This window comes from Geotrypetes seraphini, chromosome 6, assembly GCF_902459505.1.
Source record: "Geotrypetes seraphini chromosome 6, aGeoSer1.1, whole genome shotgun sequence".
Taxonomy (NCBI): domain Eukaryota; kingdom Metazoa; phylum Chordata; class Amphibia; order Gymnophiona; family Dermophiidae; genus Geotrypetes; species Geotrypetes seraphini.
Genome location: NC_047089.1, coordinates 245,268,784 through 245,286,751, shown reverse-complemented (window position 1 = coordinate 245,286,751; position 17,968 = coordinate 245,268,784). Strand labels below are relative to the sequence as shown.

General features: G+C 46.0%; 1 protein-coding gene across 1 annotated transcript in view; it reads left to right on the top strand.

The window, feature by feature from the left end:
• The window catches only part of ZRSR2 (zinc finger CCCH-type, RNA binding motif and serine/arginine rich 2), an 82,558-nt gene that overhangs the window by 8,599 nt on the left and 55,991 nt on the right, over positions 1-17,968 (top strand). Inside the window, exons 2-4 of the mRNA XM_033948353.1 lie at positions 2,335-2,414; positions 6,758-6,827; positions 17,676-17,784. Coding sequence (XP_033804244.1) covers positions 2,335-2,414; positions 6,758-6,827; positions 17,676-17,784 — 259 coding nt within the window. The remainder of the gene's footprint in view (positions 1-2,334; positions 2,415-6,757; positions 6,828-17,675; positions 17,785-17,968) is intronic.

Here is a 17,968-nt window from a genome sequence, read left to right as displayed (position 1 = left end):
ACCCCCCTGCACTGACCCTTCCCTCTTCCCCATAAACCAGCAGGAGAGATGCCCACTCCCTCCTGCTGCTGCTAACCAATCCCCCCCGCACTGATCCCCCCCACAAGGACCCCCCAACTAACTCTTCCCCTCTCCCTCAAAAATAGGCAGGAGGGATGCTCACTCCTCTCCTGCTGCTGCAAACCACCCCCCCAACTGACCACTTCCCTTCCTAAAAAAAATCAGCAGGAGGGATGACCACTCCCTCCTGCCACCTGATGCCCCCCCCAAACCACCCCCGAACCTCCCCCTCACCCAAAAAATAGATGACAGCAGGAGGGGGATGCCTAGTCCCCCCCCTTCTCTCCTGGCCTGGGATACAGAGAGAGAAGCCTAATGCCCTGATTGATCTGAGCCAATCAGAGCCTTAGGCCCCTCCCCATGCATTCCAGGATGCACTGGGAAGGGGAAAGGCCTGTCATTTGGGAGTGGTGGGTCTATAGAGCAGTAGGGAGTGGGCATCCTTCCTACTGTCATCTATTTTTAAGGTGTGGAGGTGGTTTTGGGTGGGGGGAGGCATGCAGTGGTAGGAGGGAGTGGGCATCCTCTGTTCGGGCTTCCCCAAACCGACTCTGCGCATGTATTAAAGTCACTCTCAGAGCAACTGGTGGGACAGGATTATGGTGAACCTCCATGCAAATCATTTGCATTAAACCTTGTTGAAACATTGATCTCTGTTTCACAGTTGGCCAAAAAATTGGCCAACAGTGACTTGCACAGTCTTAGCGACCATGTTTAGTGCATCTAGCCCTCAGTCAGTATGTATGGTCAGCTTTTTCTAAATAATTATGTATTTGGTTGACTTGATCTTTGGATGACTTGAGTGACTTTGATTATAAAAGATCTCTAAGGGGGTGGGAGGCGTAGTTTAAAGTTACTTAACTAGTGGTGCCTGCACTACCAAATGGGGTGTAGGAAGAGATCAAATGGGGTCTTGAATTTTGAGGGAGTTTATTGAAATTTTTTACACAGAATGAAGGCAGTTTTTAGGACAGTTATTGATGATATAACTATGTACTACTGTAGTAGTCACTAGTGGACGTAGTTTAGGAAGAGGGTGTATGTGTCTTTTATATTTGCAAGTTCAGGGTGTCAGATATATCTGTGCATGTGTCTGTCTATCTATCTAGTATCTCTGTTATTCCCTACCCTAGAGACAGTCTAGTTATATCCAAGGCATTGGGAGATAAAGTGACTTGCCCAGTGTCATAAAGCATTCATGGGAGAAGCAGGGTTTCAAACTTTATTTAGCACTGAATCAAAATAACAAAGGTGGCAGTTCAGCCTGCTAACCACTACTGAGGTGAAATCTTTTGTAATTGCTAAACTAAACTAAAACTTAACCTTATATATCGGGTCTTCAACCAAAGGAAGCTCCATGCGGTTAACAATAAATTAAAAAAATAAAGTGAACTGAAATACAAGAGAGTTAGTTTTCAAAATGTTTAGCGAATAAAAAAGTTTTTAGAAGTTTACGGAAGAGTTGGAAGGAGCTGGGACACCTCAAAATGAAGGAAGTTCATTCCATAGTTGGGGAAATTTAAACGCCAGAGAACTGCTCAAATTCCTAACTCCTTGAATTCCTTTCCTAGAAGGAAGAGAAAGTTCAAATCGATGAATGCCTCTCGCATAGGAAAATCTAGAAACATTCCATAGCAGAGGAACAAGAGGAGCAAAGATACCATGTAAAATCTTAAAAACAATACATAAACACTTAAACTGAATTTTAAAATAAACTGGGAGCCAATGGAGAGAGAAGAGCAAAATAGTCATATGGTCGAATTTGCTTTTCCATAGATCAGCTTCGCAGCGGTATTCTGAATCAATTGTAGTCTTTGAAGGCAGTTCTTAGTGATGCCAAGATTAATGGCGTTACAATAATCTAACCGGGATAATATAATAGATTGGACCAAAACAGAAAAATGACGTTGATGGGAAAGAGATCTTGCTAAACAAGTGTTCCAGTAGCATCACTTCTGGTAACAAGAAGTCAACAATAATTCACTTCTTAAAGGCATATTATTTGATTGGATTTCAGTATATCATTTCCCTTTGGTGCTAATAGAAGTCATTCAGTTTTGTTTTAAGATGTCCAAATGTGTGATGGTTCTGGCCATCACAATTAGTGATCGAATAGTTTGTTCACTTTGCATATTAGAAATTATCCACTCAAGGTTTTGTAAGCAGGTTGTAAACTTTTCATCTCTGCACATCAATCTTTTACTGTATGGGCAAAAGGTTGATAGGTTGGCATCTAAATATAAGTAAAGTAATTGAAGTCTTTATACTTTTCAGCCATAAAAAATCGAGGGCTATTCTCAAGAAAGAAAAACGAAGGAAAAAGAGACAAGAACTGGCTAGACTGAGAGATGCGGGTAAGTGTTAATACAACCTATGTGTTGAAATTATCTTTTTTTTTAAGTCTTAGAAAAAGAGTGAGGCCTAATTCAAGCAGTAGTGCAGAGGTATTGGCAGTCTGGGTTTAGATTTCCCTGGGGCTGAGTGGAATAGAACGGGTACAAGTGGATCGATTTTTCGCTCTGTCAAAAATGACAAAGACTAGGGGACATTCGATGAAGTTACACGGAAATATTTTTAAAACCAATAAGAGGAAATTTTTTTTCACTCAGAGAATAGTTAAGCTCTGGAATGCGTTGCCAGAGAATTTGGTAAGAGCGGATAGCGTAGCTGGTTTTAAGAAAGGCTTGGACAAGTTCCTGGAGGAAAAGTCCATAGTCTGTTATTGAGAAAGACATGGGGGGAAGCCACTGCTTGCCCTGTATTGGTAGCATGGAATATTGCTACTCTTTGGGTTTGGGCCAGGTACTAGTGACCTGGATTGGCCACTGTGAGAACGGGCTACTGGGCTTGATGGACCATTGATCTGACCCAGTAAGGCTATTCTTATGTTCTTATGACCCCCACCAAAGTGTTTTCTTAAGGTCTAGTGGGTGACTGAAGATAACAAGGTAGATGAAGGTTCTGTAAACTACCTGGACATGCTGGTTGTTGAAGGGGAGAGAAGGGGTGGGTTTAAGAGGGAACATTTTTCCAGAGATTAAAGCTGTATGACTTGAATATAATAAGGCTGATTTGTATATGGTGGTACACATTGTGTACTTTTAGGCCCTGATTCTGTAAGTGGCTCCTAGCCAATTTCTCCGCAAAAGTTAAATTATTTTTAAATTGGCTTAAATGGCATGATAACTGAAATCGCCATTAAAAAAAGCCAATTAAAAAATGATCGATTAAAGTTCCATGTAGAAATTGGCATGGTGCTTACCGACGCCTAAACCAAGGCACCTACAAGGGGCATTCAATAATCTATCTACTTGAGTATGATGAAAGTAGCATGCTGAAACTAGTCTGTGCGTGAAGAGATAATGGTTACTGCAGATGGGCAGACTGGATGGGCCATTTGGCCTTTATTTGCCTTCATGTTTCTGTGTTACTCATGCACAGTTGCGGCTCAGTGTGAGCCTAACATTCCACCAGACAGGATGTCAGGAGAATTGTCGTGTGAATCAATTAAGAAACTTCTAGATTTGGAGTAGAGAATGACACGGGGGAAAAATCTGTCCCCGTCACTGCCCCGTCACCGGACCACAGTCCCCTTCACCGCCCCGTCCCTGAACCCGCTGTCCCTTTCACTGCCCCGTCCCTGCCGTCACCTTCACCACCCCGTTCCCGTAGCATCCACCCTTCCCTCTCGCCATCTCACTGCCTTTCAGCAGCCCGAGAATCTCCTTCCCTCTCCCTTACCTTTGTGGCATAAAGAAACTTAAGGGAGGGGAAGGCGCGCGGTCACTGATCGCGTGCACAGCCCCTTCCCTCCTTCCGGCGAAATCTATCTCCCTCCCTCCCCCCTCTCCCTTACCTTTGCGACGCTTTAGAAAAGAAACTGATGTCGGCGAAGCCTGCTTGTGCCGCCCTGCAGCCGTGTGTGTGTTGGCAGAAGCTTCTCCTCTGACACAACCGGAAGTTGCGTCAGAGGAGAAGCTTCCACCCACAGAAACGCGACTGCAGGGCAGCACAGGCAGGCTTCGCCGGCTTCAGTTTATTTTCTAAAACACCGCGAAGGTAAGGGGGAGGGAGGGAAATAGATTTCACCGGAGGTAGGTAGGGGGCTACGCGCGATTGGTGACTGCGTGCCTTCCCTCTCTTAACTGCGGGGACAAGGCCATTCACCGCTCCACGGGGTGATGGATGGCCTTGTCCCCGTGCCCACAGTGAGTACTTTTTCTCTCCCACCGTTTTCAGCGGGTTACCTGCGGCTACTCGCGGCTAGCCGTGGGTAACTACCACCGTGTCATTCTCTAATTTGGAGCACCATCCAGTGATAAAATTTCTCACAAAAGAAGGGAAAAAGCCAAAGGAGATCCATGAACACATGACTGCAGTTTATGGTGAGCCTGCCCCATAATCCTACAAAGTGCAATTTTGGAGCATGCAGTTTTAAGTGGAGTAGAGAGTCCTTTGAAGATGACCCTCACATTGGATGGCCTGTGGACGCAACTTCCACAGAAATGTGCAAGAAAGTTGAGGATTCAATTTTGTCAGGCAGTCGAATTTTCCAAGTAGCTGAAGAAATGGGCATCTCGGCAGGTACAGTTTGGAAAATAATTCATGAAAAGTTGGGCATGTCCAAGGTTAGTGCAAGATGTGTTCCAAGAATGCTGACACCATGTCAGAAGGCCATGAGACTCCAATATTTTGTCAGAAGAACTTGGAGATGTTCCATGAAGACCAAGTTAATTTTTTTCATTTGATGACTGGAGATGAGACTTGGGTCTATCACAGAGATCCTGTTTCCAAAATGGATACAGTGTAATGGAAGCACAGGTCCTCCCCCACCCCGTGTCACGACAATCACAGGCTGCCATCCAAGAATGTGGGTTTTAGCAGCTGAACCATCCACCCTACAGTCTTGACCTGGTTCCTTCAGATTATTTCCTGTTCCAAGTTTTGGAGAAATCTCTCCGTGGACTAGAGGTGCCCGATTCAAATCGATTCACTGATTCACTTCCAGAAAAAAAACGGACTCACCGATTCATGAGCGGTAGCACCAGCCCCCTTGCTGCCGATCTAGAAACATAGAAACAGGCAGCATAGTGAGCCCACATCTTCCTGGCTTCTTCTCTTTTGCCTTTTTATTTTTACTGATTGGCTCTCTCAGTGCACTCCTTCCCGGAATCGATCCTGTCACCCTTCTTCCCCCAACAGCGTTTATCAAATTACCCCCCGCCCCCCTCTACCTTTAATTCGTTGCAAAATTTGTTGCCGAGCGGTGGTAGTGAATGCGATTCACAGAGCTACTCTGCCGCTAGTCTGGGCGTCTTCTCTCCATTGCGGCTGCCTCAGCAGAAACAGGAAGTAGTCACTGAGGGCAGGCCACAGTGGAGAGAAGACGCCAGGAGCAGCGGCAAGAGAGCTCTGTGGATTGCTAGTTTTGCTACCACCACCGGCAACAAATTTTACACCAAAATAAAGGTAGATGTGTGTGGGGGGGGTAGATGCTGGGCAGGGGGAGGGAGAGATGGACTTGGGAAGATGATAGAGAGGGTGAGATGGTCTTAGTGGAGGGCAAAATGGGGCGAGGGAGAGATGAACAACTCAGAGATAGCAGAGGGACCCAATAGCTGAATGCAGTTTGCTGACACCTGAATTCATATCAAGTCACAGCAGTTAGCAATTCAAGGGATTAGGGCAGTGTATCATGAGATTTCAGGTGTGCTGTAGCACACTGAGGGGGAGGAGAGGCACCAGTGCCGGCTGACTGCCTACAGGAAGTGCCTTTCGTGATGAGAACGAAGCACATCCTGTAGGCAATCAGCTGGCACCAGCGCCTCTCCTTCTCTCCAGCCCTCTTCCCTTCTGGCACCACCCCGTGTTTCTAACTAATTTTAAATCTATGTTATAGATTGGCTGTTCCTATTTTTGACATGATATTGCCTTGGTTAAATAAAGTGTTTAAACTTAAAAAGCCATGACATTGAAAGCAAATCAAATTGAATCAAAAAATTGATTCAATAGGGCGAATCGAAGCAAATCAATATATTTTTCCCTGAATCAGGCAGCACTACAGCAGTTTTCAAGTGATAGACATCAAGGAAGCTGTGACATCCTGGTTTGAAGGTCGAACAGAAGGGGTTAAAATCATTGCAGGAAGATCAAACAAAGGGGTTAAAATCATTGCAGGAAAATTAGATTACATGTTTGGAGCTATCAGGGGACTAGATTGAAAAATAAAACAATTTTTGAAAACTTTACTGAGGTAGATAAATTATTGATTGCTCCTAATACCAGTGCCTACCCGAAAAGTAAGTGTGGTTAAGGGCAGAGAATAAATGTAGTATGACTTAGGTGCCGGTAAATTAGATCAGGAAACCCTGGCCTAATATACCGGCATGTAACGTGATGTCCATCGGCGCCTAAGTTGAGATAGGTTCCGCTTGATGCAATTCTATAAATGATGCCTAGCGGTTGATTGACCCTTAATACATTAAGGAGCAGGTGATAAAAGAGTTTAGTAACTTTTAACTAGCTCAGATGACTCCTGCTTGATAAAATGCAGCTGGAATTAATTTAAAGCAGTCGTTTGCGAAATTCAGTAATGTATTTAATGGTGTACTTTCTCAACTTCCTTTTAAAATGTATAATGCATTGCAGAAATTGGTTATTGCTGAGTGCATAAGCGGGTTGTTTAACTATTCCCTAGAAGTTTCAGCAAAAGATGAGGATCCGCTGGCTGAAGAACAGGGCGAAGACTCTCAGGCCGAGGCTGAAAGGTCAGTTAATCCTAGGAGAAGCCAAATAACTGGACGTGGAATATATCACAGATACTTTCAAAAGAAATGCATTTGTTTTGTACTGTAGGAATTAAAGAATTGCTTTCAAATTATTTCAATCTTACTTTGCTGATCGCTCATATCAGGTTATGTTTGATAACTCGAATTCCGCCCCTTCACGCAGGACTTTGGAGTCCCTAAGGTTCAATATTATCGCCACTTTATTCAACCTATTTCTTGCTCCTCTTCTGATCCTTGCTCAGTCGATGGGATTTACGGTATTTGCTTAAAACAATGACATTCAGTTCTTGCACCCCATCCAAACACACAACCGTGCAGAGATACAAGAAAACAGTCTTAAATTAGACAGACTTAGCCAATGACTCAATGATAATATGTTGTCATTGAACATTGAAAATTCAAAGGCCTTAAGGAAACAGAAGAACTCGTAGCTCCTATCTGTATACGATCAACCCCAATTAAATTGGACACAATCTTTAAACTGTTAGGCATAATTCTAAACAATAAACTAACTTCTCACCATCATATTAGTTCTGTTGTTCAAAAATGTTTCTATAAACTCAAGATGATTCGTTCTATCTCCTAAACTGTTAGCCACTAATCCCCAACTATGTAAGTTCCACTCAATTTGTAGCATCTTTCTAATCATTGTAAACCGCATAGAACTTCACGGTCCTGTGGTATATAAACTTTTATTATTATTATTTGTTTTGGAACATTCATCCCTCAGTATTCTGATCCATTCCTTGGTTAGCTCTCATTTGGATTATTGCAATTCCCTCTACTCTGGAATTACCCAGAAAGAGATCCAAAGGCTCAAAATCATTCAAAATACGGCAATAAAACTCATCTACAATGCAAAAAAATTTGATCATGTAACTCCTTTGATGAAAAAAGCTCACTGGCTACCAATTTCCCACCGTATTACATTTAAAATTCTAGTTCTTACATTTAAAACAAAATCTGCTCATTCTCCTGCCTTCATTGATAAACTGATCATACCATATTCTACTTCTAGATCACTACGTTCCACTAATCAATGCCTCCTTACAGTTCCCTCTCTGCGTGTCATTGTATATGATACCACTCGTAAATCCATTTTCTCCATTTCTGCTCCAACTCTATGGAATGCCCTGCCTATTCACCACAGACAGCAAGATTCTTTTTCAAAATTTAGATTAGATTTTAAACTTTCTATTTAAAGACGTTTACAGTTGTTAGGACTTAGCAGGACTTGGATTTGCGATATTCTTTTTTTCCCCTCCTTTTGTTCTTTCCCCTCCCCAGCTTTTCTATTCATAGATTGTATTTCTTCCCCCTCTTCCCTTTTTGTTTGTTTTTGTCAAAAGCCTTTCTTTAGCATCTCTTCAGACCGTTACAGTTCACTGATGGATAATAGCTCACCATGACCAGTAGGTGGAGACTGAGACAAAACTTTGGCTGTAATGCTAATAGCTGTTCTTCCCTCGTCCAGTCTAACCAGTCTGTTCTCAGTCTCAGCAGGTGTGGTAAGCTATACCAGTCTTCCCTTGGTTATGTAGGCCTGCTGGAAGTTGTTTAGTGGCTTTATTGTCCCAGTTTGGTGCCGGACTGAGCTTGGGGGGACCCTTTTAGGGGTCCGTCCAACCTCAGGGATGTCACACTCAACGGGTCACGAATTGAGTTCCTTCCCCCATTTTCTCCACCTCCCCAAATTTTTTTTAGAGGTGCCTCAGCTGTAAGCCTTGCCACCGATACTGGCAAGGCATATGGCTTAGAGAGCCAGTGGAGTTGCAGTCACAGATTCATCTTCTGATGGCTTCCCGGTGTCCTCAGGCGCAAGTTTTTCTCCAGGTCTTGGGTTCGATGGCAGCTTCCCTAGACGTGGTTTGGAGGGCTCGGGCTCACATGTGCCAGCTTCAGCATGCTCTGCTTCAGCGGTGGTCGCCCTAGGTGCACGATTTGTACTCTCCCATTCCTCTTCGGGGGTTAGTTAGTCGCAGTCTCTATTGGTAGCTACAGTCTTCCAATCTGGTGCAGGGAGTGAATCTGGATCAGCCCCAGTGAACAATGCTTCTCATGGATGCCAGTTTCTTCGGTTGATGAGCTCTGTGTCTCGGTCACTTGGCTCAGGGCAGCTGGTCTCTGGAGGAGGCATCTTGGTCGATCAATGTTCTGAGCCATCTGGCTGGCATTGTTAGCATTCCAGATGTTGTTGATGGGCAAGTCTTTTCGGGTTCTCTCGGACAATGCCACGGCGGTGGCTTATGTCAATTGTCATGGGAGAACCAGGAGTCTGGTGGTACAGGATACGGGTCTGCTCATGGCCTGGGCAGAGTCTCATCTTCTTGACATCTCGGCTTCCCATATAGGAGTGGAGAATGTCCAGGTGGACTTCCTCAGTCGTCATGTGCTAGATCCTGGAGAGTGGTATCTCAGTCCCACAGTCTTGGGGGCTACCGGTCATGGACCTGATGGCCTCGAATGTCAGTGCCAAAGTGCCACAGTTCTTCAATCAGTGCAGGAATGTTCAGGCCGAGGGGCTGGATGCTGTGATTCAGCCTTGGCCAATGGTGGGCCTCCTGTACCTGTTTCCTCTGTGACCAATGGTGGGCAGAGTCCTTCGCATAGCTTGGTACCCTGGCCCCATGATCCTGGTGACTCTGGACTAACCCAGGAGCCTGTGGTACGCAGATCTGGTTCATCTTCTCATGACAGATCCTCTACCACTGCCCCTCTTGCCTGACTCAGGGCCCCATTCCAATGTTCAATCCGGGTCCCTTTTGTCTTACGCATTGGCTCTTGAGAGGAAACGCTAAGGTAAGAAAGGTTATTCAGATAAAGTGATCGCCACTCTCTTGGGGTCCCGGAGGTTTTCCACTTCTCAGGCTTATGGACGTGTTTGGCATATTTTTGAAGAGTCGTGTGCTGCGCATGGAGTGGTTTCCTTTTGTGCCTCCTTGCCTCACATCTTGGGAGTTCTTATAAGATGGCCTGGTCTTCTCTACAGGTTCAGTTTGCAGCTTTGTCTGTGTTTCGCGGTTTGTTGCAGAGTAAGAGTTTAACTTTTCTGGATATGGTTTGCTTTATGAGGACAGCTAAATTGCTTCGGCCTACAGTGTTGCCTTTGGTTTGTGGCTTGGGATTTCAATCTGGTCCTGTCCATGCTAGTGTGCCCTCCCTTTGATGCCCTGGGTTCCTGCTCGTTGAAGGACCTTACTCTCAAGGGAGTTTTCCTGGTGGCCATTACTTCTGCGAGATGCGTTTCTGAGCTGCAGGCCTTATCTTGTAGGCATCTCTTCTTGGAGTTTTCTAGGGAGCAGGTGGTGCAACGGCCTGTTCCTTTCTACCGGAGGTGGTCTCACCTTTTCATGTCAACCAGTCCGTGGTCCTCCCAGTCTTGGGTAGCCGGGAGGGCTCTTTGGAACAGAGGCAGTTGGGCAAGTTGAATGTCTGTCGGGTCCTTCGCTCTTATGTTTAGCGGACCCAGGAGTTCCCAAAGTCAGATCGTCTTTTTGTCCTCTTATCTGGTCCTCGTAAGGTGGACGGCGCTTCCAAGGCTACCATTGCATGCTGGATCAAAGAGACTATCACTTCCGCCTATCTTCTTCAGAAGAAGCCTGTTCCGGATTTTCTCAAGACTCAGTCCACTCAGGGTCAGGCAGGTTCTTGGGCTGAGTCTTCTCTGGTGCCTCCACTGGATATCTGTAAGGCCGCAGTTTTGCGACACTACCGTGTGGACATCCAGATGCATCATAATTCGGTGTTCGGTGAGTGTGTTCTGGTGGTGGCCCTCCGGGGGTCCCACACATGATGGGTACTGCTTTGGTACGTCCCATCAGTGAACTGTACCGGTCTGGAGAGATGCTAAAGAAGGAGAAATTATGTTCTTTCTTTAGACTCTCCAGGCCGGTACAGTCCCCACCCTGTCTGTCTGTTGTTCTTACGGGATTCGCATGAAGAGTGTGCTTTTTCTGTGCGTTCTAGTATTTTTATAGCTTTCCAAGTTAATTTGTTATATCGCCTTATCAACAGGGGGGGACGGACAAATTATAACAATTAAAACAATGGACAAATAGGACAAAAGGACATACTGAAACGAATGGAAAGAAGGGAGGGAGATCTACAATATAAATAAGGGAAAGAAAGAGATCAAATGAACAGCAGCTTTGGCGTAGCTGACGTGAGCTGGCGTGAACTGTGGAGCTGCTTCTGTGCAATTTCCAACAGCATTGCGATGTTAGTTGTTACTCCTGGTAGGAGTGTTGTTACTGTTATAATTAGCACTTCTTAGTTTTGCTTGGCTATTCGGCAGATTGTTTAGACTGGATGGAAGCACAGCTATTAGTATTACAGCCAAAGTTTTACCTCAGTCTCCACCTGCTGGTCATGATGAGCTATTACCCATCAGTGAACAGTATTGGTCTGGAAAATCTAAAGAAAGAAAATTAGCAGGTAAGAACCTAATTTCTCCTTCTGTGTATATAATATGTCCACGCTTACTGTTAAATTATTTTTAATCATTTTACTGCACTCCTAGATTTTTTTTTTAATTGGTGGTCTATCAAAACCTAATAAACTTGAACTTACTGTTTATAGAGCAGTGCAAGCACAATAAACTCATTGTGTATTCTGCTCTACTATAGTAAATTTCTTGATGTGAAGGTTTCAGTGAGCTGGTTTCTTTCTGATGTGTTCAGATCGAGAGAAGCCATAGTTGTACCTAAAATGGTGATCAGAATGGTTACAATTGTATACAAGAGATTATTTTATTAAAAATCATATGAATAGACATGAGGACCTAAACGTGTATACTGAAGAGGAGAGGTGGGAAATTTTACTACTGTTTAGTAAAAGGCCCCTTAATGTACCCTAAGAATATAGAGAATAGATGCAAAGTGGGGCATCCTAATAACAGGGACATCCAAGTGCCGATAATCAAAACAAACTTTCTGGATGTTCATCAGCACTTCTAAGCATGTTAGGATGTGTGTTTTGGGTGGGAATTGGGTGGGCTTCCACCTGGAAGTCCTGAAACAATAATCAAAGCTTTTCCAGGGCATCCTAGGTGGAACTTACACGCCAGAACTTAGACCAAAGTAAAACAGGTCTAAGTGTCCCAAAGGTGACCAAACTGACAAGATGATCAGGGTTTAAGGCATGACCTCCCTTTACTCCCCCAATGGTCACAACCTCCTCCCACCATCCAGAGATGGGAGAAAAGAATAGCACATTGAGAGCTTGCCATCAGCTGATTACGACAGAGGAGACTGTGTGTTCGATCATTTCAGCAGTGGCCCCAGGAGAGTTTCTTCTCTGGATTTTACAGAGGCGTACTTGCACATTCCCATTTTACTGGCCCAACACAAATTTTTGTGTTTTCATATTCTGGAACAGCATTACCAGTTCTTGGCACTGCCCTTTGGGCTGGCAACAGCGCCCTGGACTTTCACCAAAATGATGGTGGTAGTGGTGGATTATCTGCAAAAGATGGATCTTCAGGTTCACCCTTAATTGGGCGACTGGCTGATCAGAGCTCCCTCGCTGGCAGAGGGACGACACATGATGGAGCAGGTGTTCCAGATGCTGGAGGACCTGGTCTGGATTGTCAACTTCAAGAAGAGCCATTTGATGCCCACACAATCGCTGGAATACCTGGGAGTCCTTTTCGACATGGCGATAGGCCACATCTATCTACCAGAAGCATGCAGGCAGAAACTATGTGCCCAGATTTCTTCCCTTCTGGAGTGGCTGGCTCCTTCAGCATGGGATTATCTTCAAGTTCTGGGATCCATGGTTGCCACGCTGGATGTGGTTTCCTTGGCGAAGGACGCACATGTGTCCTCTTAAGCTTGCTTTGCTCTCTTGCTGGGCTTTGCACAGGGATGCCTTGCAAACCCATCTACCTTGGACTCTGGAAGTCCGAACAAGCATGGCCTGGTGGCTTCTCTCGCAATTGCTCCGCAGGGACGTACTGCTATACATTTCCTCCTGGATCATGGTGATGACAGATGCCAGCCTTTGGGGCTGGGGAGCACATGCAATCGTCCTGTTCAGGGATGTTGGATGTTCTCTCAGCAAAAGTGGCCAACCAACCGATAGGAACTCGGAGCCATGTAACTAGCTCTGATGAGAATGCAAAAGACTGGAGGGCCAAGCTGTCAAGGTCTTCTCTGACAATGCAATGACAGTAGTCTACGTCAATCACTAGGGAGGAACCAAGAGCACTCCTCTAGCTCAGGAAGCCCACCTTCTTTTCCTTTGGGTGCTGGGGGTGGCCCCGTTTTGACCTCATGGCCATGGCAAGAAACAAGAAAGTGGATTGTTTTTTTCAGTTGAAGAACTAAGCCCGTAAGCGAGGGACTCGATGCTCTGGTGCAGCCGTGGCCTCAGGAGATTCTCCTGTATGTTTTTCTTCCTTGGCCGATGATCAGCCGGGTCATTTGGAGGATCGTGGCTCATCCAGGCTGCGTCATTCTGGTGGCTCCAGATTGGCCTTGCAGACCATGGTTTGCAGATCTGATGAGGCTGCGTAAAGGTCACAGCCTTCAGTTGAACGCCTATCTGGGCTTTCTCTAGCAGGTTCCAGTATCCATGGAGGATCCGGGTCTCTTTGCTCTTACGGCATGACTCATCCCATCTCTGTGACATCGTCTCTTCAGCAATCTCTTCAATAGTGGTTGAACTCCTCCAATCTTTCCAGGGGTCTACTCTTTCATCCACCCCCTCACTCCATGGTCATAACCACAGATGCCTCCCCCTATGCATGGGGCGCTCACCTGGAAGATCTTCACACCCAGGGGCTCTGGACCCCTCAGGAGCGTCAACATCACATCAATTTCCTGGAACTCAGGGCCATGTTCTATGCTCTCAAGGCCTTCCAGCACCTTCTCTACCCTCAGGTTCTTCTCCTGTGCACAGACAACCAAGTCGCCATGTACTACATAAACAAGCAAGGCGGCACCGGATCTCCCCTCCTCTGTCAGGAGGCCATCCGCATCTGGACCTGGGCCACGGCCCACAGTCTCTTCCTCAAGGCTGTCTATATCCAGGGCGAACAGAACTCCCTGGCCGACAATCTCAGCCGCATCCTTCAACCTCACGAGTGGACCCTGGATCCTCCCACACTCCACTCCATCTTTGTTCTCTGGGGCACTCCTCAGGTGGACCTCTTTGCAGCTCCTCACAACCATCAGCTGCCCCAGTTATGTTCCAGACTCTTCTCTCCTCATCGTCTGACCCCGAATGCATTCCTGCTCGACTGGACGGATCGGTTCCTCTATGCCTTTCCTCCACTGCCTCTGATGTTGCGGACGCTATTCAAACTCCGCAGGGACAGAGCCACCATGATTCTCATCGCTCCTCGATGGCCTCGCCAACACTGGTTCTCCCTCCTGCTCCAGCTCAGCTCCAGGGAGCCCATTCCTCTTCCTGTGTTTCCTACTCTACTTACGCAGCAGCATCAGTCTCTACTACATCCCAATCTGTCCTCGCTCCACCTGACAGCTTGGTTTCTCTCGGGCTGACCTCCCTAGAGAATTTGTCTCAGCCTGTCCGTCGCATTTTGGATGCTTCCAGGAAACCGGCCACCCTCCAATGTTACCATCAGAAGTGGACCAGGTTCTCCTCTTGGTGTCTACTGCATCACCACGATCCCACCTCATTGGCGGTGGAAACTGTACTGGACTATTTGCTCTCTCTATCCGATGCTGGCCTCAAGTCCACCTCAGTGCCATCACTGCGTTTCATGAACCTATCCTCGGAAAACCGCTTACGGCTCATCCCCTGGTTTCCCGGTTCATGAGAGGCCTCTTCAATGTCAAACCACCTCTGAAACCTCCTCCAGTCGTCTGGGACTTGAATGTGGTTTTATCAGCCCTCATGAAACCTCCGTTTGAGCCTCTTGCCACTGCTTCACTCAAATTTCTGACATGGAAGGTGCTTTTCTTCATTGCCATCACCTCTGCCAGGAGGGTTAGTGAGCTGCATGCACTGGTTGCCAACCCACCTTTCACTGTTTTTCACCATGACAAGGTGGTTCTGCGTACCCATCCTAAATTCCTTCCCAAAGTGGTCTCGGACTTCCACCTCAACCAATCCATTGTGTTGCCTGTCTTTTTCCCTAAGCCCCATTCTCATCCTGGGGAACAGGCATTGCACACGCTGGACTGCAAGCGTGCCCTTGCATACTACCTTGACCGTACCAGGGCTCACCGCTCGTCCCCTCAGCCCTTTTTGTCCTTCGACCCTAACCGTCTAGGTCGCCCTGTCTCTAAACGGACGCTTTCCAACTGGCTTGCTGCCTGCATTGCGTTCTGTTATGCTCGGGCTGGTCTCTCACTGGAAGGTGCTGTCACGGCTCACAGGGTCAGAGCTATGGCTGCTTCTGTGGCTTTCCTCCGTTCCACGCCCATCGAGGAAATCTGCAAGGCTGCCACTTGGTCCTCAGTTCACACGTTCACCACTCACTACTGTCTGGATACCTTCTCCAGACGGGATGGACACTTCGGCCAATCTGTGTTACATAATTTATTTTCCTAATGGCCAACCATCCCTCCTCCCTCTCTGTTAGCTTAGAGGTCACCCATGCGTTAAGAATATGCTGCCTGCTTGTCCTGGGATAAAGCACAGTTACTTACCGTAACAGGTGTTATCAAGGGACAGCAGGCAGATATTCTTACGTCCCACCCACCTCCCCGGGTTGGCTTCTTAGCTGGCTTATCTTAACTGGGGACCACGCTCTCCTCTGTCGGGCGGGAAGGCACTCGCGCATGCGCGGTGCGGCCAACTAGAACTTTCTAGTTAAAAGTGTCCATACCGGGGCTCCGTCGGTGACGTCACCCATGCGTTAAGAATATCTGCCTGCTGTCCCTGGATAACACCTGTTACGGTAAGTAACTGTGCTTTCCAGTAGATAGGTGAGACATTCTAGACTCTTGCCCTGTCCTTCTGTTGCCTGCTTACAGTTTCAGTCTTTTTATGCTTCTCCAAACTGATTCTTGGATGCCTGTCAGCCCTTGTGGGCTGGGAAGAATTTGTATATATGTTTCAATTTATTGAGGAGTAGTTTCTGCGCTCCTTTGAAGCCAGTGTTGGCGATTAACAGTACTGTTTAGTTACTTTTGAGCAGAACAGTTTGTTTAAGCCTGTTGCTACAGGTGCTTCTACTTCACATGTATTGGGTGGGTAGGTAGGTGCTTGAGTACTAACTGAAGGTGGAGCTAGAGAGCCCTGTGAAGTATAACAGAGGCAGAGTGAAAAATCCAGAGTGGATTTCTTCTGCAGCATCATGCGGCTATGGGGATATAACTATGGAGGGGCATAATTGAAAGGAACGTCTAAGTCCAATTTTGGCCTAACGCGCTAGTCATCCAAAGTCGGCAGCGTCTAAAGTCCATTCTTGAAAAATACATCCAAAATATTTTTTTTTTTCAAGAATTGTCTAAATATACATCCAGGCATTTCATCGGCCAAACCGCCAAGTCGTCTATCTTTCTACCACATTCTCATCCAAAAAAATCATCAAATGCCCAGAACAAAACCTTTTGGACAAAGTGATGATCAGGGTCAGTGAATATAGGGGGGCGTGTGTGTATTGGGGTCTTTATGTGATCTCTGCAGTGGTTATCTGGTCACTTTTGGATAACTTTTGGGCATTTATACCTGATTTTAGATCGTTGAACTCACAACGTATAAGTTCCGTCAAGGAAGTCTCGTCAAACTTTAGATTATCGCTGCAGGACGACTAAGTCTAGGTTGGCCCACATCCCGCCCTAACCACTTGTATAAAACCATCCCTTTTTACTCTGGGCACACAGTGGGATTCAAAGGCCTAAAATGCCTCTAGATACATCTAAAAACCCGTTTCAATTATCGGTACTTGGACGACCTTTTAGATCACCTAAATGCCGACTTGGATGGGTTTTTAGATGTATTTGCATTTTGATTATGAGCCCCCTACTGTCTAGAATGTCTCACCTATCTCCTGGAAAAGAGCTTACCAGGGTAAGTACATAATCTCTTTTTATTTAGTCCAGGACAGCAGAGAAAAATAAGCAGCCCCAAAGAAAATAAATTCAAAACTTGATCAACCCCTCCCCCTTTAGTTTAGAGGGCTGTTTCTCAGTGTCTTCTTGCTCATTCCTTCCAGGTAGGGTGGCCTTTTAAACTGCTATTCCACAAGAGAGTCCTTTGCAAAACAAGAAAAATAAGTCTTTGTATTCCTGCTCTCCCCAAGACAGATAAGACAGCTGGAGCCTTGGGGCTCCTGGGTCCAATCCAGTTCAAGCTCTTTCAGCACCGGCACGCGTATGGTAAGCACAGTGCCAGTCAGTGGGGGAGGTGGGTGGACAGCAGCACCAATCATCTTGGGCGCAAAGGGAGGAGAGCAGTACCAGTGGCCTTGTGGGGAGGGAGGGGGGGGCAGTGACAGTGGGAGGATTTGAAGTGGAGTGGAGAGTGGCAGTGAAAGTAGTCTCGGGGAAGATTTTTTTTGCCAGTTGCTTGAGAGTACTGGTTGCCTGAGTTCCAGTTAACAGAGAGTCTACTGTAGCATTATATCATAACTCATTCACAGGCCAATTTAAATATGATTTGTCCTTTTACAAGTACCGGTAGTCAGTGAAGACAAATCAACAATAGATCTACATAATCTTTCTTATGAGATTTACAGAATAACTTTGCTACAGTGTTTGGAATTAGTTCAAGCTTGGAGCATCAAACCAGTGTTGAGATATATATAGGTCAGGCAAATGGACAATCTGGTTTCCAACTACCATATTCTTACGGGGAAAAAGGATTCTGTTGGGTCTGCTACTGTTGCTAAGTACTTTTTTATTATAATGATAGGCAAAAACTGCATGAAGAGTGGCTGCAGAGGGAAGAGAAGGCCCAAGAGGAGTTTAAGCTGAAAAAGGAAAAGGAAGAGGCAGCAAGAAAACGTCAGGAGGAAGAAGAGGTAATTGCAAAAATACGCAATCTACATACAACAGCCAGAAATAATTGTGTAAACTTTCAAGCTGATACCAAATTAAGATCTTGATGTGAGGTGGGGGGGGGGGGGATTTTGCTATGTTCGTTCATTATTTTTGTGCAGGAAGCGCTGAAGAAACCCTGTGCTCCTGCCTTTTTCTTGTTGTGTA